The 25,453-nt window shown below is 42.5% G+C and overlaps 1 protein-coding gene across 12 annotated transcripts in view; it reads left to right on the forward strand.

Moving 5' to 3' along the window:
* Window positions 1–25,453, forward strand: part of PTPRQ (protein tyrosine phosphatase receptor type Q) — a 2,012,995-nt gene that overhangs the window by 786,153 nt on the left and 1,201,389 nt on the right. For all 12 annotated transcript variants that reach the window (XM_069629300.1, XM_069629298.1, XM_069629293.1 and 9 more), the window contains 2 exons: window positions 7,354–7,482; window positions 22,872–23,018. In XM_069629300.1, coding sequence (XP_069485401.1) covers window positions 7,354–7,482; window positions 22,872–23,018 — 276 coding nt within the window. The remainder of the gene's footprint in view (window positions 1–7,353; window positions 7,483–22,871; window positions 23,019–25,453) is intronic.

Below are 25,453 nucleotides of genomic sequence, written 5' to 3' on the forward strand. Positions count from 1 at the left end.
TCATTATGGCAACAGCAGTATAGTACCTTTTTGCACAACCCCATGATATTTCAGGCTGTACAAGTCATGCCATAGGCCCCGGTTGCAAAATTCCAATTTGACAATACCAGTATACTCCTTTTGAGACAATCCCTTTCTTCACAGGTTAACCTACTTACTATATAGCCATGTTTACAACCCCAGTGCAATCTCACTGCTGAAACTACCGACAGACCGCATTTCCCCTCCGAGTTTGTAAGGTGGTTGACATACTGACCTCACTTTATCTATTTTTCTATTCAAAAACAATAACATCCACATGTGCCTAACAAATTGACGCAATGTAACAAAGAGTAAGAAACTGTTTTAACGTTCAAGTGTCAAGAGGATAACTTAGATTTGGGGTTGTACCGATTTGTTTACATTGATGTTTGAAATGTCCTTTTAAACGATGGGAAATCATTTGTTTTGTTATTTTCTTTGCCATGTTTGTTTCTAACTGGCGGAGGCCCTGCCCGTATCCTCTGCCCATCTATTTCCGATAACCCTCTTCATCCCTTGTGTGCCATAATACCTCCTCTTGAGCGCACCTACTGTGCAAAACCATTCTACCCCGGTCACTTTGAGGTTGACTTGTGCTCCCCTCCTGCATCACAAACCAATTCAGCATGAATACAGCAGAATGTGGCAGCATTATGGAAAATTGGGCCTCATTACTAGTTTGGTGGTATCTGTGTGGTAAATCTGCCCAGATACCACCAAACTGTGTTACTGTCACTGCCACTTGGTCCGGCGAGATTACAAGTGGCGGTGGCTGGGTAAATCTTCCAACCTTCTGCCAAACCTATAGTTGGGTGGTGTGGTAGGTATTTGTCAATACCGACACATTTAACCCGCACCGCCCAACTTGCAATGAGGCCCATTGTGCATGCACAAATGTAAGCACAATGGAATTAGGGAAGGAAAAATGCACTTACACTTTCCATGCAATTTTTATCATTCCATTGTGCATGGGCAATGTAGCTTAATACTGGCCCTCAAACCAGATTACCATACATTAGCACTATTGCCAATGCAGTGCAAAGTAATTTGGCTATAAGGTACATGTCTTACTCATGTTGCAATTGTGGAAGTACATATATGAAGATATTGGGCTCTTCTGTTGAACATATAATCCCGTCAGAAATGTACAGTGCAAGGCCCTAAGGAGGGTCATAAATGGGGTGCTGAAACATAACTTGGCAGAAATCAATAAATTGGCAGACATTCAAGTGGGCGCCCCACTTTTAGGTTTGTATTGTAACCTACATGTTGTTTTGTAGCTTAACATTTTGATATGTATTGACTGATATTGACGAAACGTTTGGGAAATTATTTTTGGAAATGATGGATGTTTGTTTGGTCACATTTGGTGAATGGGGTAAATAATTTTAGAGTGGCATGTGCATAACCAAAAGTAAATGTTCTTTCATTTTCTAATAAAATGACTTGGAAATGAGAATGGAAAATTGTTGAATATAACATCATGCCATTGGGCTAGTATTCTGAGACTGATGTCTGGTGCATGTTTTGTTTGAATTATGAAATTCTGTTCTGTAGTTTTTGAAAACTACCACAAAAAGAGAGATTCGTGATGCAAGTATTTATATACCTTAATTTAGTAGCCTCTGACTTCTGAGAATCCGTTCTAATGAACAAATACCAAAGGAAGGATCTTATCACTTTAGTCCTCTTAGAAACATTATTAAAGGTTTTATGTGTTAACAGTCTGCATCAGAACATGATTACAAAAAACTGGGAAATTCACAAATGTGTCTACAATTTGAAAATCCGCTTGACGGTTCTCGATGCTGAAAAATGCAAAATGATTCCCTGCAGAATTCAACATTAGGTTTGTGTGGTTGATGACATCATAGAAACCTGAACCCCACACTCACATCACATCCATAAGAGGGGCATAAGAAAAAGTTGAAGTCCCTGCATTTTGCAAGAGCAGTGTTTCACTTTTGAATAAGGTCTGAGCAGGGATTCCCTCACCTCTGCTCATGCATTAGGTATGTGCATCTTGTTGCATTTAAGGGTAGCTATTCTGCCTGTTCTTCAGTAGAGAAAACTGGAAAATTATAGAAATTGGTTATGGTGGCTACTAGCAGCATTATGGAAATTGAAAATGGGTACCATTTGTGGAAGGTCGTAATCAGGACTCGGATGACCAGGCATTATTTCAAGGGTTTAATTTTATGAACTGCAAATAACCTTTCCCAAAATCTACAAGCACAAGAACTGTTCTATTACAAATGGAAGTCGAAAGGGTGCTCGCCAGGGATGTATAAAAGAAAATAAAGTCCTCCATCTGGAATCTTACTCTGACCTAACCACTTTCCCAATTTGCCAAAACAAAAACAAAAAAACAAAGAAAGACTTTGTGGATGGTTTACAGGTTCATGTGAAGGGATGGCTGCTGGCTTCTGAACCCAAACTTGTCCCTTTTTAGTAATTACATTTGCCCACAGTTCAGGTGCACAATAGACAGTTCTTGGTGTTCTGGAATACCATCATGAAGTTCCAGCCCAGGCTTCGTTCCATCTGTATCTCCACTCTGGGTTTCTTTCAGTCTTTTGTCTTCCCCACTCTGGGATTCTCTCAGTCTCTTCCCACTCTGTGGTCCTTCTCTTTCTCATCTCTCACTCTGAGGCTTTCTTCGTTTTATTCCCATCTGGGTTTATTTTCATTCTTCCTCCCCACTCTGGGGTTTTCTCAGGTTCTGCACACTCTGGGGTATTCCCACTCTCAGTACTCTCTGGGTCTCTTCCCCTTCTAGCTCCCCTCCTCTGGGGTATTCTTTGTCTTTCCCCTTTCTCTCACTTTCACCCACCTCTCACTCCACTCAAGCCACTACATACTTGACTGCCTCGAGTGGTGCTCCTCGGGATGGACGTGGAGTTTGGTCTGCTCTCTTGTCATCATGGAGATACTTTTGAGACTATTCTGCCTGGCTCCACTTCAATCGCTGAGGGTACGACCTTACCGTCCCGCGAACCTGGCCAGCACAAAGTCACTTATGCGACTTCTCAGCTGAGCTACACACTGTCCTAACAGCCACTACATACTTGACTGCCTCGAGTGGTGCTCCTCGGGATGGACGTGGAGTTTGGTCTGCTCTCTTGTCATCATGGAGATACTTTTGAGACTATTCTGCCTGGCTCCACTTCAATCGCTGAGGGTACGACCTTACCGTCCCGCGAACCTGGCCAGCACAAAGTCACTTATGCGACTTCTCAGCTGAGCTACACACTGTCCTAACAAAGCCTTGGCCCATTCTTTCAGCCTTTCTGGGCTTCTACGACCGGACCTCTGCTGCACCTCGCTGCACACTCCTGGTGTGTGTCGTGGTCCTGCCTGCTGGCTCTGGCATTCTCCTTCTGGCCATGCCTGCTCTGAACTCTTTGATATGGTTAAACTCTTTGAGCCCTGCTGAGAATGCTCCATGACTGGCTGCCCCAGGGCTGCTCCTTCCATGCAATGGTTCACTCGTTCCTGCTTATTTGTTTAGGGAGATTGGGTATACCTATGGTCAGAAGACAAGTCAGCTATGAGTAAAGGGTGTAGATGTTTATCATAAAACCTAACCTCTACATACTCTAGACATGTGTTAGTCAGAAGGGCCTTTGGGGGAGTCATCTCCAGACAGATTCCTCTTCCCTGTTTCATACGGGGTGTTAAGTGTAGCGGGCTCATCTCCCTAGTACCAAAGGGGTAGTCGCTTGCCCCCCCCCCCACCCCCTTGGTGGATGTAGTGATCTCCCTGAATTTGTAGCACACCATACATGTTTCAACAGTAACTCAGAATAGATTAACATTTCCCATAATGTTACAGTTGGCAGTAGTTACTATGTTGCATAGATCAACTACCAGTGTTCATAATTCACCCATACCAGAGTTTCTGTAAGTCCTCAGTTAGTACAAATGACTAGTTATTTTAATGTCCCACTTAGCACAGGGTACCCATGACTAGAGTGTTTCACATATAACAGATTATCAGTTTATGCAACGCCCCAGTTAACAGCTATTGCCATTTTCTTTAATGATATATTTAGTAGGCATGTCTGTTTTTCAAAATCATAGTTTTTGCACTTTTTAAGGTTCTCAACAGCCTTATCCCTAGTTCACTGTAACACATCTAAAACTGTTTCAGAAGCAAGTAACAATTTCCTCGGCGTAATGGCATACTGAAAAACATGGTGCACTCTATGAAGACCAAAGAATGGTGTTACCAAAGTAGCAAACTTCAAAGAATTATTATGTGCAAACTCTTCTGTGACAAAGTATACAAATATGAGGTGATATGGTTCAATTGTTCATCCTTCAAGGAGCCTGATCGATCCTGACCAATGCTCGAAAGAGAACTCCTCTTCCTTTCTGAGCCAGACAGTTACCCGACCTGCAAAGGGGAGGATTATACAGGTTTATGGTAATTTCATCTAAAACCATTGCATCTAATGCCATTCCATCAAAATGTTTCCATCTAAAAAATGTCCATCTAATGCATTTTATGTTCTTCTTTTTTCTCCCCCGCAAACCCCTGTTTTGTTACCCTTTGAAATGTACCTAAACAAAAATTAACCCTTTACCCCCCAAAAACATGCATTAGATGGAGATGTCTTAGATGGAAACATTTCGATGGAATGGGTTTATATGAATTGACTAGATACCATTATTACGCATAATTACTTCTGTTTTCACAGTACATACAGAGATTTTCTTGGCCTTTGCACTGCCTTTCCTCTGTGGATGAAGGGCCTCATGCTCCTCCAATCTCCAGGGGTACAGGCTGACCCGGTTCTGTGGGTTTGGGTGGAGCATGGATATCCAATCAGCTAAGGGTAAAGACACAGGTAGTCTCAAGCCTATGGCAATGCCCTCTACACTCATGAAGGTGCCGATCTAGTCAGAGAGTGACGCCAATAAATTCATCCAGCTTAAAAGGTTGGGATGTACTTGCTTTAACTCATCTCTAAGTCCTTGTTGAAACACAATGAGTTGCGACTCCTCAGACAACGGGACCGCTGTGACAAGTTTCTGGACGTGTGTGATGTAGGTAGTTAAATCATGAGACACGTGTGTCGAGGTCAACATCTCTACCCCTTTAGCCTTTGCAGTGTAATGTCTGTCAAAAATGTTCTCAAACACAGCTCTGAATGCAGTATAATTAAGAAGAATGAGATCATCATTCCACCCTAATTTTAGATGATAAAGATCACATTTGCAGCTCCATAGGGCTACAGGATAATTTCATTAAGAAGTGTAGGAGACACTGGGACTGGAATTCTGTAAATTTACTGTGATTCCCATGGAGGTAATTGGGTAAGGGCATATTAAAGAAGGCCACTTGCAGGTGCGGAGTCTGGCTTTGGTCTGGGGGTAAAGGTCGATTGTGAAGGGATGGCAAGCTAGTATTAACATACATGTTTCCTACATTAGCTTGTAGATTTATTGGAGTTAAAATGTGCAGCATTATCTTGCTGCAAAATGGTGAGGTCAAGTTTTACCTCCATGAACTGGGTGGCCAACTGCGGTAAAATGGTATTCAGCCCATCAACGAGTGTGTGTTAAGTGGCCTCGCAACTGGTTATGAATGGACTCACATGGAGATCAATGCTAAGGTATTGAAAACCTGCAGGCAATGTTGCACATCGCAAACTAAGGATGTGAGGCCTACCCAACGACTGAAACTGCTGCTAGAAATGCATTTGGAACAGAAGGCAAGCAACTAGTAGTGGAGGGAAGTCCTCAAGAGTCTAGATGGAGTGACAGCAGTTTAGAGAGGCTCTGGTGACAAGGGACCACTATTCAGTTCAATAACCCCGTCTTCATCACTGGACTAGAAACCCCCTACATCTCAGCACTTACCTAGCTGGGTGGTTCCTGTGGGCAGCACCCCTAACTGGAAGCAGATCAAGATTGATGGCTGGAAGTTCCTCTGGGTCTGGGTGAGATTCCTTCTAGGACTCGAAAACAGAAAAGAGAGGGAACATCAAAGAAACATGGCAAGTCCATATGGAGAGATGCACTGCGGTTCTAGACCTACTCTGGAAAGGACTGGTTCATTGGAACTCACAGGTTTTAACACAGAGACTCGCAAGTAGAGGGGTTTATGAAAGGATGAGGTAGTTCCCGACAGGGATACAAGCATGGGCCCATGAAGAGCAGAGCAGGATAGGAGCAAAAAGTGAGAGAGAGCAGTAGCTGTGTATGGCAGAATCAACTACCAGTAAGTGGAGAAATGAGGAAAGGGGTAGAACAACCCCAGAAATGGTGTCTGCTTATGTCAGGAATGGCCACCAGAAAGGCTGGGAGCAGAGGCAAACTCAGTGGCCACATGTGCAACTGCGGGCCCAGAAGAGAGAAAGAGGATGCAAACCAGTGGAAGTAGTTTCAGCTGCATATGCAAGGATTGGTTCTAAGTGGTTTCGTAGAAATACATTTGTATGTGGTAAGTTACCTCCTCATAGGTTACTTTGTGGCTCTTTTTTTGGAGGGTTCTGCATGCACTCTCCTTTCTAACTGTTACCCTCTACAGATACCTACTAATTGTACCCCCATTAAGTAACCTACGAATGAAGAAACTTACCACGTAGTCATTTATTTAGATGAAACAATGATATACACTCAGGGCGGCCACCATGAAGAGAAGGTGCAATCGGAGGTGTCAGAGCAGGTCCCTTGCCTGGCGGCAAGCCTCAGGCAACCTAAATGAGCATGTTGAAAGGTGCACATACTCCCTGCTGTCGTCCTTTTGAGGTTGCAAACTGGGAGCATCAACATTTTCCTGGCTGTGGAGACACTCACAGGCCCTTGCATTTGGGGTGTCGGGCAGGTAATGTCACATTCCTGGTTGTACCTACAGTCCGAGACCTTCATAAGTGGGTAAGGGAGCACTCAGAGATCTTAAAGGTCAAGGGCCACTGTGGAACTGTGGGGATCACAAGTTGTGAATGGTTACTTGGGGGGGATTACATGCTGAAAAACCTCTGCTTGCCCTCGCTTGAATGAGAAAAGAGCATTTATGTCTCCTGCCGCCACCCGTCACTCCTCAACACAATCTTCAGTTTCTGTGTTTACAACCTGATATTTTTCTCATTATCAGGAGAAAAGAACAAGTCTTTTGGTAGCCTGAGATCAAATCATGCACAATTCTGTTGATTTGCCAGGAACACAAATAATATCAAACTCGTGAATAACTAACACGTTGTTTCAGAGCTGTCTTCTCTCAAGTACTGAGTGCAAATCCTCAATTATGATTTTGTTTTCACACTCATAGATGAGAAGGCTACAAAATGGATTGTTCTTCTGATCATGCAATCTTTGTTTTAGTTCCTGAGGACCCTCCACAGAATCTAGCGAAAGGAAATATAACAGGAAAATCGTTTTCACTTACCTGGGATCCCCCAACTATCCCAACAGGGAAGTTCAGCTACAGGGTGGAGCTATATGGACCACTAGGTAAGTCAATATTTCTTGTTAGAGTTACTGTACCAGGGGAGTCTTATTGGTTGGATGTCAGGTTTGCAATGAACAGGACTCTCCGTTCTGATCAAAATGTTTGATAACATGCTGCAATACTGTGAATTTAAACATTTTTTACTTACTAAGAGGTCCAGTTATTAGGTAAGTAAAGACCAAGATCCCATTGTTGGACACCCAAATGTGCTACAATCATTTTTAGTTATCTGTGACCACAAAATTGGTAATTTTTCCATTCAGAATACTGACACATACTGGCATTTTATTTTTATTGAAAACACGTTCCCAATCCAACCTTAGAACCATTATCTCAATGCAAATGGTCATACGTTCTTCTTCTTATACGAGTTGTTCTTAATTACAAAAACCTTTTTTTTTGTTTTTTTAGCTTTTTATTTTTAGGGCATTCCACATTTTTATGACATGGAAATGTGACCTTTAGGGTACGTTTCAGAAGACAACAATGGGTTGCCAGGATCCAGTTAAAGTCAAATGTAAACAGTTTCCCTGGGAAATATACAGAAATGCTGTTGAAATTAAGTCTGGATGAAAAGTACTTATCCATTGTTGGAGGGTGCCCGAGAAGAGAGCAGTGGCGTAATTTGGCTTTCTGCTGCCCTAGGCCCAAAAGGGTGCATGAGCCCCTCCCATCCACAACTTTACTCCACCCCCGCCAGACTCTGCACCTTCGTCAGATTTCACCCCTTCAACAAACAATGTCCGTGTTGTCCAAACTATACTCCTTTACCCCAATTTCGTCCGCCATTTTGGCTCCATGACATTATACGGACATTTTTAAGGTTGCTGGGATTAGAAAGTTATTGCGTCCTCTTCCTCTCTGTTAATTCAAGTATGTTATGTTAGTTGAAAGAGTGTTTTTTAGATTTCTGCAGCCCAAGATTTGGAGAAGGCAGTGTGTTCTACAGTTGAGTTCACTAGAGGCAATTGTTACGGCTAATTGTCTCCTTTCAGTTAGGTCCGAAAAACAATAAGAACATAAGCTGTCTGCGAAGTGGACACAAGTGAGAGAAGGTCAGAATGAGGAATTATGGTTCCAATGCCAATATCTGGTTTCTCTCACAAACTGTCTGCTGTCACTCTATGAGAAGCACCTAGACTGGTCTGTAATATTAGTGCAACACAACTACATTTCTACATATGATCTTGTCAAATGATGAGGTTTACATATGAAATATGTGAAAGTGGTACAGGCATATAACTGCCTTGGGTGCCCCCCCCAGTGCCAAGGCCTTTTTTGGTGTTTTTGGTATTTCACCATTCAATGCCTTCTAACGTTTTCTGTTTCATGAACTCCTTAAGTGCCAAGGACGAGGTATCTCGTCCTTGGCAACAAGGAGGTAATCCCAAGGACGAGATACCTCTCCCATGGCACTTAAGGGGTTAACACATTTTGAATACAAAGAACTCAATCCCCTTCTCAGTGTTACAGCTGTGGTGTTAGCAGGGGCGAAATGGAAATAAGGCAAGTTACCCACTGCAGCCGATGTATCTCCAATCCCTTGGGCTGGAACACCATTAAAATATGGCAAAATCACAAGTGAAATTTGTAAAGTTTGCCTGGGCATAAACACCTCAGTAAAGACAGTTGGAGAAAGTTCTTGAAATCGTTGGCTGTGCATTCTCACAGTGGAGTAATGAATAAGGGCGACCCTGAATATTCATCTGTAGGAAGCAGCAGTATTCCTCGTAGCTACACAATGCAGGCACCGTTTACAACAAAGTAAGTGGTACATACTGTTCACATCATTGCTGTTTGTGCAATAGTTCAAAATACCCTACACCCCAAGAGTAAAATTAAGCAATGGATCGGCACAATGTTACCTTTGTGAGTGTGCTTTAAGCTATGGGTCTTGCCAGTTTGCATTTAAGGTAATTTAAAATGGTTAACTCCGTAGAGTTGGCTGGACTGTACGATACATAGGAACATTTTAAGATGTGTGGGTCTAGATGTCATGCTCTCATTTGAAGTATTGTTTCACAATAAAATGAATGTAAAGATTACTTATAAGCATCACAGTTATGCATCGTGTGACATACTCTGCAGTTGGTTCTCCTGGTAGTATTGAGCGTGCAGCAGAATGTCATCAGACACATGATAAACCCTGCAGGGGTGCCATTTGCCTGCTAAGGACTGTGCAGCTTCTGTAAATATGGTTGGAAGGAAATCTTTATGGGACACCTTTACAGCTGTGAAACACTATGTATCTTTGGCACACAGTTTATGTCCTCGCCCTTCTGTGGCTTTGGTTATCCTTTCACAGGTTTCTTGATGCACTTGCACATTCAGGTTTACTCTTTGCCATTTTAACTTCTCTATGATCTATTTCTTGCTTGCACCTTTTGGGTGGCCACATACCTCTGAAATGTGGAGCTTGGGAAGGAAATTAGTGCTGGCTTCTGAACATCATTTTAGTGCCACCTGTGGGAACTCTGTGCTTGACTTAAGCATAGGCATGCGTTTAATATTGTAAATTGATGCATCATTTTTAACCTTTAATTTTCTGATGGGAAAACCCTCATGTTTACAATTGTTTAAAACATGCATGCCATGTATTTAAATATGAAAGTGTATGTGTATATAGAGTGTGATTCCCAATAATATGAATACTGTCATCAGGAAACCCACAAGAGCACAATATTGTTGTGTGCATGGACCACATTATCAAGAAATAAATTGGCCTTTTTTAAGCCCATCTAATGTAGGTCCACTTCAGAAAGATCCTCAGTTAAGAGGCCATTGAGCTGAGAAAGATGACAAACTAGAAGCTATAATTCCTTATGGTATATCTGAGCTGGGTGAATTAAACCTTGGATACAAGCCCCATTCATTCACCCAAGCCATATGTTGGCAAATAGTGTTCCTAAGCACAAAGAGACTACCCGGATAGGAGAGGCACATCATATGAGTAGTTGAAAGTTTGTCCACATTGCAGTGTTGTTGAATAATATCAACAATGTATTAACTGCACACAGCAAAATAAATAGTTTCCTGGAATTTGATAAGTATTTTTATGACCCATTCAATAGTACTTAATGCTCGAGCGATTGTGGTTTCACACACCATGATTACATTGTGCTTGCTTTGATTGACTGTCTGGTCTGCTCCATGCGTCTAACAGACATTATGGATTCTAGCACCAATGCCTTTCACTGCCTGTACCATTGTCCATCATTGAGTGTTAAAGGAATGGAGAAGAATTCCTTCTCCTTTGCTTCATTGATCCAGTTTATTCAGTTATGGACACCAGTCCCGAGAATTAAGGTGGTGCAGTGCAAGGGAGTAGGTTTTATTTCCTCCTCAAAACTCTTTCTGCACGTGGACTGTTGGCAATTGTGGCAGAACAAGTACCAGAAGAGGTGCAACAATTTGATATAGGTATATGTCAGCATGTCTCCTGCTGACTTCTACTTCATTTACTCCTCCTGTTTGTGTTCCCTCTACTTCTGGATTCCCCTCGTACTGTTTCCTCGCTGCACCAACTCCCATGATCACCACCCTTAACTAGCTACACCAGTGATGCATCTCGCACCTACGCTTTACCTTATCCCATTTCACTCCTAGTTTGCTTTGCCACTTAATCATATAATGGCTGTTGCTCCCACTATCACACAGCTACTCCCTGTCCGATTATATCCTTCTCTGCCTCTTCATCATTTCTGAGGGGTGTCCCCCCTTGACTGCACATCTCATCATCATCCGTATTGAACCCACATCTCAACACCCACCCCACTCACTGTTTGCTTCTACTAGCTATGTTTTCCCTTATAAAATATAAGTTGTATATTCAGGACCACATTTTTGAAAATTGCCGACTGAACATGAGTGAAGTTTGTTGCCACACTGAGAGGTTGTAGCAAAAGGAGGGGGAGAGAGAAAGACAGAAAAGAGGATACTGTGCATAGCGAATGGGTATAAATATGTGATCAGCAGTGGGTAGCACACTATGTGGGATAAATGGTAGGGTGGAAGTTACCTGGGGGAAAGGATTGGTTGGTCAACCATGGATGTAGTGGCACTTTATTTAAATTGAAGCAAGGCCCATGAGTACACAAACATGCTCACCCACATAGCAAAAGGACCCAGACCCTCTGCAACCCCGTTTAATCCATTTCTCTGACCCACACTTACTTCTGCCAGCAACAACACACCTGGCCCTAAGCAGCCCTTGCTTTGGATTAATGGGAACTAAACCACTGCTGCCAGTGGACCTCACTCCTGGCCCGCATCTCCTTATGATGTTTCAATATGCATCCCAAACAGAGCAATGGTGGCCGAACTCATTGTTGACTTGTTTTGCCTTCTGCTAGTCTATTTTTCAGGCCCACCTAAAGCTTTACAATGCAGCATAATACTGATTTGCTTTATTCCATTCTTGCCTACTACAGCAAGCCACACGTAAGTGCTTGTAATGTATGTTGAAATTGGTTTGCTACACCTCGTGCCATTCCGCCACCGTGGAACATACCAGAGAACTGCCAGGTCACTTAAAAACTGACCTCAAGTACCCCTGCTTTCGTAGCAGTGGATCTCACACATGGCTCTTGCAAGGTTACGTATGCAGGGGGAAACCCCCTGCAACCCCCAACCAATCCCCTTATATTATTTATAATCCAAAACCAACCCAATACATATATAAAATAACTAAAATAATATAAAGGCCAATTGTGCAGAATGACACAGAAGGAACACCAAACATAACTTCCAAATCCAGATCCTCCGTCCCTTCTTCCTGAGTGTCTCACTTTACATAGATGTCCTAATAGATTGGAGTCTGAGTGCATAACATAATATATTACTTCATTTAAGAAGGTTCATCTTGCTTCCCAATTATCTCTATAAAGTATTTATTTTATTTTATTCTATTTATTTATTTTGCATTTTTAAAGCGCTCACACAGCCCGCTGGCATCGAGGCGCTGTTACAGGAATTGTTCGGTTTTTTAGTTGCGTAATTGTGTTTTTTTTGTCTTAGTTACGTATTTATAACGCGCTTAAACACCCAGAGGTTTCTAAGCGCGGACCCGGGGATTGAACCTGTGTTGCTTCGTGTCGTCTTGCTTCCAAGTCGCCCACGTTGCTGTTAAGCTGTCCTCCCGCGACAGGCAGTATTCACATGCAATTGGCCAATTCAAGGTTCTCCCAGAGCACTCCTTAAACCTCTTAAATGAAATCAGTGCTGCTGCGTGCAGTCATTGTAGATAAAGTTACAGCTCGATTCAGAACTCCATCTGAAGTGAAGTCAGCCTGTACTAGGCTAACAACAAATGGCGCCAGCAAGGCTACATCAACAAGGCTTTGTGCAACAGCGAACAAACAGGTGGACATACTCTAATTTTTGAATGCCAAACCAAAAGTCCATCTTGCAAGAAAGCATATCTATGTACACAATGGAGTCCTCTGACTATACTAGGCCAGTGAAGGTATTCTATGGCTCAGTCTGGAAGCAATACAGTAATTTGCCATTCTCTATTCTCATAGGTCTACATTTCCAAAACCATTTCATCCTCACATTCTCATGACTTCTAACTTCAACGTACATTTTTCCACAACCGGGGGTGCCTGTGCCTTTGCTTGCATTACTTGTGTTACTTTTTGTTTGGCAGGGAGCCTGTATCTATGAATGCATAGAACAATATTTGGAATACATATATAACTGTCTGTACATGCGTGTACATGGCCCCTATTTACTTTGGGAGGATAACATCAGCTTAGTCTGTGTCTTTCGTGGTGAGCTTTAAGAGTCTAAGAACCCCATGTCTCTCTGCTTGAAAGGCAAGCTTCCAGTCCAACCCTCTATTGAACTTTACAAACAACGCTGGAGCCTGCATTGCAGCATCAAAAAAGATGTTTCAGAATGATTGCCAGATCTAAGAATAAGACTATTGAGCCATTGTGACATAACCTTTCTGAAGTGCCTTTGCGGCAATGCAGAAACCACAGGAGCAGATAGAGGCAGAATATTGAGTGTTGCAGTGACCCCTAACTAGTTGGCAGAAAATTACGTCCTTGTCCTCTAAACCATGCAGAGATAAGCAGCTTCCCTGAAGTATTGATCTTAAGCTGGTCATACAGAAACAGGTCCATAGTTATTCATGGTGGACCGGATGAATGGATTGCCTAAATCCCAGCAAAATGCACAGTAACACATCCATGTATACCTATGTTACAGCATGTATGGCCCATGTAGTTGTGGTGGGGACTGGAACGTATGGCTTGAAACACTTCTGGGTGCATTTCTGTATGTATCCTAGTAGGAGAAACTCTCATCCAACCAAGACCGAACCTTACCTTCGTCTTCCCCCAAGCAGTTTCAGCACAAGCCTTATCCCTAGACACAAATCTCTCCTCTCACTGTTTGCCTTGCAGTAGTGGACATTAGCGTTTAACAATGGAAAGCTGAGCTTTGCTGGTGTTTCTGCTTCCGCTTCCTCTTCTCTCTCTGAGGCCTTCTGGGTGTTATGTGATGTGGGATAGTCACAGATTCTACTCAGCCTGGAGAACAATCCTTCCCAGGGTCTCCTATCTTCAAGTGTGCCAAAAACATATTGATGCATGTGAAAATGTTGCCACTGCATTGATCTCCTCTTTAAACCGTTCCATCGTGAGAGATGTTTGCTTCACAAAGCCATGATTACAAGACGCGACCCAGAGCAATCAGCAAGTCAATTTAAAGACTTTGCACTTTTCCTTGACCACAGTCACTGACTGCTCACACCTAGAGAATATTATTATCCTCAAGACTTCTTTACCAAGTGCACAGGCTGACTTGATCCAATAATGACAAAGGTTCATTTGATAGAGACAGCAACTACCTTCTGCTTCAGAGAACTTTCTCCAAAAGAAAGACTGGGTCAGCAGGTGACTTTGTTCAATAGGCCAACCCTTTATCGTATGCTGGCTGGGCACCTTCCTATTTTGGCCCCTGCCCTGAACCTCATTCATATCAAAAGACCCATGCCATCACAATGATTGATTCTGTAATGGTAACACAGAAAGTATTTTGGAATATGGCCTCTTTTATAATCCACATGATGGAGGGGTTTAACATTCATATGTAACAGAGATGTATGTAAAGGGTACAGGCTACTTGAAGGGTGCTCACTTGGTCAGTGTCTGACTCCAACAGAATTTTCTTCTAATGTTTCCATGTAATTAGAGCCGATTGAAAAAGGGGCAACTTGATAAATGTTCTTGAGTTAGAATCAACAGTGAAGATGGGATAGCTACTGTGCAAGCCTCACCAATAGAGACGCCTAAAGAAGGGGCATAAAAACAGATTTCTGTTCTATGTACCCTAGAAGAACTGTGGCGGGGAGCTGATAAACTCCAGCCACATCTTCCAAAACAAGCATGACCAAGTGTACTCACACCCAAATCTTCTTATTATTTGCCTACTACTTAAATATTGACACTGAGCACCTGGTGCTTGTTTGAAATAACTCTGCAATATTTCTTAAAGACGTGGGGTTATCTGAACAATACTTAAATGGGGAATACTGACCTGCTCAAGAGCTAAGTAACTCATGCCAAGTTTGACCAGAGGTTAACTTAGGGGTGGAGGGCATGCACGAGCTGACCTATATCGTAAGTCATCCTTCAGAGCAGGGAATGATCTTAGTGGGACCCAGTGATTGGGAGACCCTTTCCTTCTACTCTGATCTTGGGACACTGCAGCCAGAAAGTTGTGGTGAAAGGTAGCCATGGCAACCGTCCTTCTCCTTACAGTTACTGAGTTTAGAAGACTCTGGTTCACAGGTCAGGCAGCAGTGTCCCAGACGTTCTCCCTCACTCACTGCTGGTCCCTGCCTTTGGTGCTGGAGTCCTTCTCACAGTCCTAGGTGGGCTGTGGCTCGGGAGGGGGCTCCACTACCACAGCTGAGTCCCTACAACAGAAATCAAGTCTGGGTGCAGGATAGGATAGTACTCAAGGCAAGCACCCATCAAACAAGGTCTCAGGGCAAGGTCTACCTGGGAGTACAATTGAATGTAGGAATAGGCAACCTGAAGGAGGGTTTTTGAAGTACAGTTATGCAGCAACAGGCTCCTAGGGAAGGGGGAAAATAGGTGTGCCAAACCAGGGCATGGCTCAATTTTACAAGGGTTTGGGAACATACCAAGGATAGGTAGGGGCCATGGGTTCAGGAAGAATGTACCAAGCCCCAGACCCTGGGTGAGGGTGCAATAACTGTACATTTGTAAGACAACTAAAGTATGATGTAAATGTTAGCATTAGTAATGGAGTCACACAATTCTGTATGATATAATTAAGATACGTCATTAATTAATAATTAATTAATACATCTACACATGGCAGGTGCACCTTCCATAGTATCAGGTCAAAGGAAGGGGGCAGCATGTCTGAAACACAACTAAATGTTAAGTATAGGAGAACAACAGGTGGTAGGAACAGTGGTTTGCAACATAAGTGTTCCATTTGGACTGAAAAACAAGAAAACCGGGGCAAAGCAGGGGAAGAGGAGACTTGATGGCTCTGATGGGTTTCAGAGGTCAGAGCTGAAGAAAGTTTCATCTCTGCTAAGTGATTGTGCATTAAAACACATTGCAGCCTGTCACAGTTTATTGGGCGGACACTCAACTCCTTCCCCTCCCAAGCAAGGTGGCACGTGCCCAAAGCGCTATTTCAGATTCACTTTGGTGAGGCCTCCAACTCGTCTCACACTCACCCCAACAAATACCCTGCGTCACCAATGGACTAGGAACCAGGCTGGTGTATAGTAAGAATATATATTTTTTCATTTATTTAAGGTTTGACACCAAATATCCCAACACCAAATGATTTTCTGTTATTAAAACAACACCAGTAAAATTTTGAAACATGCAGTCACAACTGACAACAGATTCAATTTCAAATTAACCAATAGAAAACATTCACAACACTGTGGAAAAATCGTTTTGCAACACACATTCAAAGGACTGGCAGTGCTTTGGGATCCTGGTTTGGGAGGCAAGGAAATCAATAGGAAATGTTGTTATTAGGCTTTCATTTAAAAGGCACAGTTGGGAAAAGGAACTCAAATGGGGAAATTGTTTTTCAACTTTTATTTAAAGGGTAAGGTTGGGAAAAGGAACTCATATGCAAATCGTTTTTCAACACATTCAAATGAGAAGCAATGCTTGGTAATTCTGGTTTGCAATGCAAGGGAATAAATGGGAAATTCCATTTGTACCCTCTAAATTCACTGGAAAGGTAGCATTTAGGATTACTTATTTTGGGATTATGGACATCACCCTGTGGGGCAGGAGTCAGGGGTTTCAGAAGGACAGTCACCCAAGTCTTTATGGTCTATACCGGCTCAAACACACTGGGCATGAACTTTGTTAGTTTTGAATACTAACAACACTCATCCCGTGATTTTCAATATGAAAATTAATTGATTTACCTTCAATTCAAGGCGCTAAGGATCTACACAGCTTCCCCTCCCCACAATTTAATGGAAAGGATTAAGGCGGGCTGTTCCCAACGCAATGCAATTTAAATGGATAGGGTGATTTTCTATAGTGGAATTCATTTTAATTGGATTTAATACAATGTGCAAGGGCTTATCCAGTTTCACCCTCCTACCCACTAGTGGAAAGGGATAAGTCAGTTAGCTTCCCACACAATTGATGGCCTTTGGATTAGTCTACTTACATGGGAGGCTCTGGTCAGGAAAAACAGCAGGGCTTCTTTGAGGACAGCACAGATCTGGTCAAGGGCTTTCAGTCAAGGATTTTCTCCTGGACCCTGACTCGTTCTGCTCCTCTGATGGGGTCCTGGCTAGCTTCTATATTTACCTGTCACTGTCGCCAATACAAGGATTGAGGCCTCTCTGCTAGTTATTCCTCGCAAGAGTCCGTCAGCAGGCTATTTCATGGAATAAAGTGAAAAATCCCTGTTCTGATTCAATCATGCCCTCTTATAGGGCTGATGGCACTCCAACATTGTCATAATTCCCACGCTAAGGATTGGCTAGCACTCTCCCTTCACCTCCCACCAAGACGCCCACTGGCTGCTGATAGGACAAGAAGTTGGGAGATATGTATTATGTAGGCTGATGGAGGAGAAAGATTTGTCATCCCAAAATGACCAGTGGGTTTAACCTTTTTGTGTTCTAAAAATCTCACAACATGACAACTATGCTAATTCTTCCGACAGCTACATAAATTGATATATTTTTGGAATCAACATTGTATGGCGATACGGAAAATACTAATTTGATTTTGGCATGCCCTACCTGGGCGCAGCAACTGTTTTTCACGGTTTGTTACTGCACCGAAATAGTTACAAATCTGATGCTACATACTTCCAACATTAATTTCACTGTCTATTAATCTATCAATATTTCCAGTTACTCAGATTCATTAAAATGCCAGAATCATAATACACAATGCTCTTTTTATTTAGGAAAATGTGTTCAATGTTTAATCAATGGCATTGCATGCTATGAGAGGTATTTCCATTTCTTCTCCAGGTTTCCATTTCTCCTTAAGAATGTGACCAGCCATCTGCTCTGGCCAATTTTTATTCTACCCTCTTCTGCTGAGATTCAAAGGATCTTTGTTCAGAGCTAATGCACATTTTATGTGAAACCTGACCTTAAAGGCCATTTCTGTTGGTCATGTTACCTGTAAATCCCATAATTTCAATCTACTTCTTTGTATATTTTAGCACTTAAATTGACAACCAGACCTGTTTCTTTGGTAGGCCCAGCAAAAAATCCAAAATGCAGCCATACGCATCATTTTTCAGATGACAAGATCAGAGCCAACGACTACAGCAAGGAAAAAGTTACATTGGCTCCCAGTGGCAGCTAGAATCCAATTTAAATTGTTAACCATATGCCATAAGTGCATTTTTGGCAATGCCCCAGCATACCTAAAGCATAGGGTTAATCTTTATCAACATAAGAAAAATCTACGATCAGCTGAGGGCTCCTTACTGGAAGTACATCTGGTAAACAGAGTCCAGGGCTTTGGTCTGGTCTTCCTTGACCGAGGGGCCAAGGCATGAAATGCTCTGCCCTTACAGCTACGTAACATGGAGAATCGTCTCACTTTCTGAAAGCAACTGAAAACAATTCTCTTTAACCAGCATTAATGTTCCTGAACTTCTTATTGTGCACCTCCTATCTCTCAGCGCCTGGATGCCCACGGGCTTTGGCACAGTATAAACTCAATAAGATAACATAACATGACAAAGGTCTTGGGGTCAAAGTTTCAGCTCAGAGAAAAAGACAAGTTGCAGTTCACAATTCTGAAAGGCTAGCATATTGCATTTACCCACTGTGTAATATAACTTTCAAAACTGCACCAGCACCTGTTGCTCACAATATAATCTTTCTTTATATACTGTATAAACAGAAAGAAGTTCACTCTTGTTATTCTTCCCAAATATGCTACAGTTACATAAGAAACCAGTGTTCATTTATGCAAAAATGAAATAGTCCTTTCCTTATAAATGTTGTCATTTTTATGTGCTGAAATTGAGTGTCTTTATTCCTGAAACGCAGTCTGTCATTGGACTTTACTTTCCCAATTTAAGGCATCATTCCTCCTATTTAGCTTCCAAATGCACAATATTTCAAATGTATTTATTCTTCCCATGTGCACTGTTACAGTTTTGAATCTGTCAAAGTGGGCATTTACACAAAGTCAGCATCTGAAGTGCCCTGTGTCTTTTGGAACCCATTTGACGCAGTTAACAATATTCCAGTTCTAAGTTGCACTTTCTTCCGCTGAGTGCCTGTACATTGTCACAAAAAGGAGGGACGCCCATTCTCGCTCATTCACTGGGCTGCATGTAGAAATCATTGTTTTGTACTGGCTTTTATATTTCAATGGAACTCCACACTGAGCCAGCTTCACTCTCACAATGGGGTCTAGCATGGCCTCTCCATCTCTGTCGCTCTGGGGCTGTCTTTTTACCCCACCAACCCATTTAAACACGTCGATGTCCATATAGTTTAATATATGTTAAACCACACTGTTTCTTATCATTTTTGTAATGTAAAAAGACAGCTATTCATGCCAACATAAATGGTTCCTTTATCACTTGCTCTTAGGCAAGGCCTTGCCTGACTGCCGTTTCAGACAGGCCACTGTCTCTGTGCTGCACATGTACTGTTCGCAGAATCTGTTTTTCAGAGGGGGCTACACACATACTAAAAATACTTTCTTGTAAGGGGGTAGTGGAGGTAGTGCCTCCACTTACAACACCATTAACAGATTAGGTGAAATAACCACATCCAAACTCCACCTATTTGCGTCCAATGGGACATCAAAATGGGGGATAACCACAACCATAAATTGTGCCGTGAATTGCGGTGACTGTATGCTAACAGGGCAATTGAGCTTGGCAATCTAATACCGTCAATCATTTAATGAGGCTAATCTTCTCCATGCGCTGACAGGTCAGAAGAAAGAAACCAAAAGCTTCTCGTTGGGGAAGGAGCTGCAGGCATTATTTTCCCTCATATAATGCACTGCCAGATCCCAGGAGGAAGGGATACAGTCACTGGTATTCAGTATTCCCTGTGTGGCCTCTGGAGAGTGGGACGGCAAAAAGACAGGAAGCAACTGTGGAACCTCCTGGTCAGGAAGACTGGCATTTCCCCACTCGGCTCCCGAGGGGCCTGCTGGAACTGCTGTCAGTAGATTGATGAGGGATGAGAACGGGAAGTGAAGAAGAGAGGCACCAGCATCAGACACCCCACCACAATGCTCCCACTCCCCACTGACATTATGCATCATCCCACAGCACCATCTGCCAGATTTCCAGTGAGGAATCTGTGCATTTATTACTCTAGCGTGCTGGCAATTATTGAAAAAAAAAACTTTAAAGGTGAGGGGATTGCAGAGAAGTAAACAACATCCGGCTTCACCAGAAACAAAGTAATCCGTTGGTCCTATGGTTTATTTTTTTGTGGGCATCTATGAATGATTACATGTACTAATCAAAGGCCAGTGCTCTTTAAACCAAAAAGATTGCTATTGATGGGCACAATAGGAGCCAGAGACTGCTCTTTGTTTTAGAACACTAAGGGCGGTACAAAAGGGAGTGCTCCTAAAACCCATTTTGCACCCAGTGAGCATAAAAGCAACCTAGTACAAATGTACATGGAACCTGTTAGGGGACTTATTGTGGCACTAAGCCCCAAGACGGTGGACCAATACTGCCCCAGGTAATGCCCCCGGAGCTCATAGTTACAGGCCTGAGCATAACGAGGGCCTTAACGAAGGCCCTGGGGTCATTACTGCGAGCGGTATTGGCCCGCCATTGAGGGGCTTATTGCCATTAGTGTTCCGTGGGCTGGAGGCTCGGGAAACTAGTTCTCCCGAGTTTGCAGCCCCGGAACACTAATGGCTGACGAAAACTTTTCAAACGCCATTTCTTTTGCCGTTTGAAAAGGTTTTGTAGCAGTACGCGTTAGTTCTAGGAACACTAGAACGCGCATACTGCTTCATTAGTATGGAGCAACCGGGCGCCATTTTGGCCAAGTTGCTCCGTACTCATGAATGGGAGCAAACTGGCCACCTTGGAAAAGGGAGAAAGGACTACGTGTGGTCCCTTCTCCCTTTCCATGGCCGCCAGAAAAAAGTTTTTTTTTTTAAAAAGACTACCCGGCATGCAAACAACGTTTGTGCGTCCACAGGAGTACACTGTGGTATGGCTCGGAAACGAGCCAATCCACATTTAGTGTTTCTCGTGGACGCACAGTGGCAGGTACTAATTGCAGTTATATTTATTGCATTAACATTGCTATTCATCTCAATACTTGATGGCATATTTAATTGTTGTTCTGCCACCTTTATTGGTGAATATTCCCTTAATGTATAATTAACCATATGTCACTGTGAAGGGTGGTTTCATGTAATAGGTTATTGTTGCACTTGTGGAAAAGAAAGGGAGTTGAAACCAACCGCGCTTCTAAGGTAATAAAGACAACCCATTTTGCAGGGTTTAAAACAAAACCTCCACGTACATGTCTATTTATTCAGCTAATGTTGATATGTTTATGACTTCTTTCTACCTTGTGTTTGTGTTGCCCTACCTTTTCAGTTACAGGAAGTTCCTAGAGTTTGCTCCACCCCTCACTCCAGACGGAGGCACTTTTACTTTTATTCCATTTAGTTCAAGTTCTGTCGCGCCCCCAGGAACACACACGCAAACAAGAGTTGTTTTCTCATGTTTGACAACATATACATCAGCAATATAAGAAAATAGGAAATATAGGAACATTGAAATAAACAATATAAATAAATACATCAGTGTAGATAAATGAAGACACATTTGTATGCACTTTATTTACTGGTGAGTAACTGATGTTTAGGCATCATGAGTAAGAAGTGAGGAGCGGGCGGCCCTTCAGCGAGGGTCACTACTTACATTTGGTGTTTGTTTGGAAAATGATCAATGTTTCCTCCCATTTCACCCTCACTTAGCAATCCATTCGGTCCAAGCTTCACACTTGTATTGTTTGTTTTTCCTCCTTACCTTCTTTTGTCCATTCATTTCTACGGTTTTATGTAATGTGCTCCTCATTTTCTTACCATAGGTTGCCATAGCCTTGTGAAGTTGCTATCCTTTTATCCTCTCCCTTTTTCTTTCTCTTTCACTCCGCTTGTGGCCCTACTACCGCTCTGTTTTTGTTTTTTTGAAGCGTGCCAACCTCTGGTGGAAGGTCACGATGTGACTGAGGATGACTTTGCCAGGCTTTGGCTGCTCCTTAAGGCCAGTTTGACCTGTTTGTGGAGTTTCTTCAGTGCTAAGCTATGTATACCTGTGCTAAAAAGCTGTCACTGAGGGCCTCTTCTGGTGATGGGCACTGTTTTGAGCTCGGTGGGTGGTGGGGGGGGGGGGGGCAGAAGTGGAGAGTGCTGTGGTGTGGGGCGAGGAGAACATAGAAGGAGCCAAGGGAGATAACAGCATATACTTTTCAGCAGTTCATTCAGCAGGACTTGTCCCCATCTAAGCATTTCACACTAGTGGGTTTCCAAGACACTGCCTGCATACAGTACCCTGGGGACCAGGTGTCGTTCACCAGTTAAAGCAGAAAAACATGATCTGAATTGAGCTGTGCACTTACATTTAAGCCTTCAAATTCCAAGGTAGCATTTTACATGATTTTCCCCGAACCTAGCTTACAAACCACATTGTAGCTTCTTGTTACTGCCTGTGGGGGATTCGTAGAGTTGTTGTGATGCCTGCAGGCAGGATGCATCAGAATATGTCATCGCCATGGTCTGAAACTCAAAAGACTGTGCATCATGGAAAATGACTGTGCATGCTACACAATGAAACGGGCAATAGTATCTCATGCTGACATTCGATCTTTTAACCCACACAGGGCGGCTTTTGGATAACAGCACGAAGGATCTCAAGTTTACGTTTACAAATCTAACACCATTCACAACCTACGATGCCCATGTCAGTGGCGAGACGAGTGCTGGCGTTGGGCCAAAATCGAGCATTTCTGTCTTCACGCCTTCTGAAGGTAACCATTTCAATGGGGGTACAAACTGGTGCCCTTGAACAGTAGACAGTTGCTCTTTAATGTTAAGGGTTGATTACTAATACGAATCTTTAGCTTTCAGATGCTTAGCTGGAAAAGAAAGCTTGCTATTTGCAACAGCTAACCTGTATGTTCATTCAAGCGGAGGACCACAAAGGTTTTTCGTCCCATGTTCTCCGTAATTTACGATGAGAATGCCTGTGTACCAGGGTGTAATACGTGTTTTTCCCATTGTGTACATCTATCTTGAATGACATTTGGGGGAACGCTGGGGTTGCATCCAAGATTCCCATCTTTCAGATCAGTCACCCCCTGAGTGGCTAGCACCCACCAGACAAGAAACACGGGTGCTTTTGTCACCAACCGGGCTCCTGCAGAACCTGCGGGGTACTAATGGCCTATCATACAGATGTACAGTTTACTGATGGGAGGGTTGTCGCTTAGGCATCAGCCTCAAACCATACTATCTACCCCCTTATTACTCATGTGTCTTCTATTATTTCACTCTGTAAGACTTTTTTTATTTTTGTTTAACTTAAGGTAGAATGTCTTTTTTTCACCTAGAATATTTTCAGTGTCAATGGCTGTGCGATGTTGCTTCCTATAAAATCATCAGAATCGGCCATCTTGTAATGTCACTTCCTGTAATGTTAAAAGGGGAGATCAAACGATGCGTGAGATCACATCCACTACCTCTACGATTTTATAGAAATGGCACTTTTAGCTATGTTTACTTGAACCTGATATATAATCGATGTTTGTATGTTGAACTCCTCCCTGATGGCTTGAAGCTCCCGATTTCATCGTGAATAGGATAAAATTCGGTTCTCTTCAGTCAATGATGGGTTTCATGTAACTGGGATCATAGAAGGGAGAGGTCAGTTCAAAGCCTGTGTAAAGCACAGGAAGCAGCATGATTATTATTACAGGTCAGTTTGACTACTTCTTTCGTCTTTTGCCCCATACCAGCCAGCTCCCTGAGCTTTGATCTTTTGGGGGGATAAGAGGGGATCCGTGGATTACTCCTAGCTGTGCAATATTAGTCTTTGTTTTTATGTATGTGGCTTAAATACAAGAGTGATAAGGAAATGTCTGTGCAAACGGGTTACAGACTGATTCATTCATATGAGATTATTGTGACTTTTACTGAGGCTATTGTTTAAGTGTATTTCATATCATTGGTGTCGACTGGATAGTCTCTATCGCTTGGATGTCAGAATGCAGAGGAAGTGCAGCGAGTATGTGAGGTTGATGGGCAGCGGTAATTGCCAGAAGATATGAGGCTTGGACGTTATGTTCCTGCAGTTCCTTCTTTTTAACATTTGGGTGCTTTTAGGACGTGCACATACACTATAAAAGATTGTCTCATTTGTCCTACGTTATGGATGGAGTGGGAGACAGCAAGTCCCCCACTTCAGGTCATGGGATCTAAGCAACACTTTTTTGTCCTGAAATTCTAGGCCAGTGGAGCTGTCAAAGGTTTAGTGAAATATGATATAATGATATAATTGGTCTTGATAGTCTACTATGTCATCCAGTTTGCCTTTCTTTTCGTTATTAATTGTAATAATAGCAATAATAACAATATGAGTATTCTTTAGTCAAGTTATTGCACGGTGATTCCTGTTTTCTGTACATGTTTTGCAAGTGATACTGAAAAAGTGGCTTCCTTACCTTACTCTACTCTAAGGTAAGTACAGCAGCACAGCTGGCTCCTCTGTTTTTCAGCAATGTTAATTTGATTACGTCATCCCCATTTTGTTTGAGTTGCATTCGCTTCCCCAGAACTTTGAAATCCGAGTTATGTTCAACTTCATGACATGCAAAACGCTTGTTCATACTCTGCCAGGCTAGCAATCTGAGGAATTGCTCATGGATGGAGGATTCACACAACCCAAGAGCACTACAATAGCAAATCAAGCTTTCATGTTCCTCAAATGTTGAATTTACACATTCCTATGATGCACATTATGCCCATTATCCTGTCCTTAAACACATTGTGAATATACATTTATATATAAATATACAAATAAATATTATTACATGCTTTTTTAACCTTTTCCCCATAGCCATGGTTATAGTGGTAATGTACTACAAATAACCGTGGCTGTTGTTAAGGATTTCAATCAGGCGACACACACCTTGGTCTCGGCCTAGTATGCAGCGCACGACTGAAACGCTTATCTTTTTATATGATATAGATTCAATATTAAGATGGTGCACCACTCATATCACACACCGTTTTCAAATGCCACGGGTCACAATGGACCATGAACTAGGATGGTTGGTAAAATACAATATTTATTTTAAAATTCAAAAGAAATCAGACAATTTTTAATATGGGGCAGCAATCACCAATGGGGTGATAATTACAATGAGAATGTGAGCAATGCACTGGGTTTAACCTGCTAGTGGAA

Source organism: Ambystoma mexicanum, chromosome 12, assembly GCF_040938575.1.
Source record: "Ambystoma mexicanum isolate Mex_15411 chromosome 12, UKY_AmexF1_1, whole genome shotgun sequence".
In the NCBI taxonomy this organism is placed as follows: Eukaryota; Metazoa; Chordata; class Amphibia; order Caudata; family Ambystomatidae; genus Ambystoma; species Ambystoma mexicanum.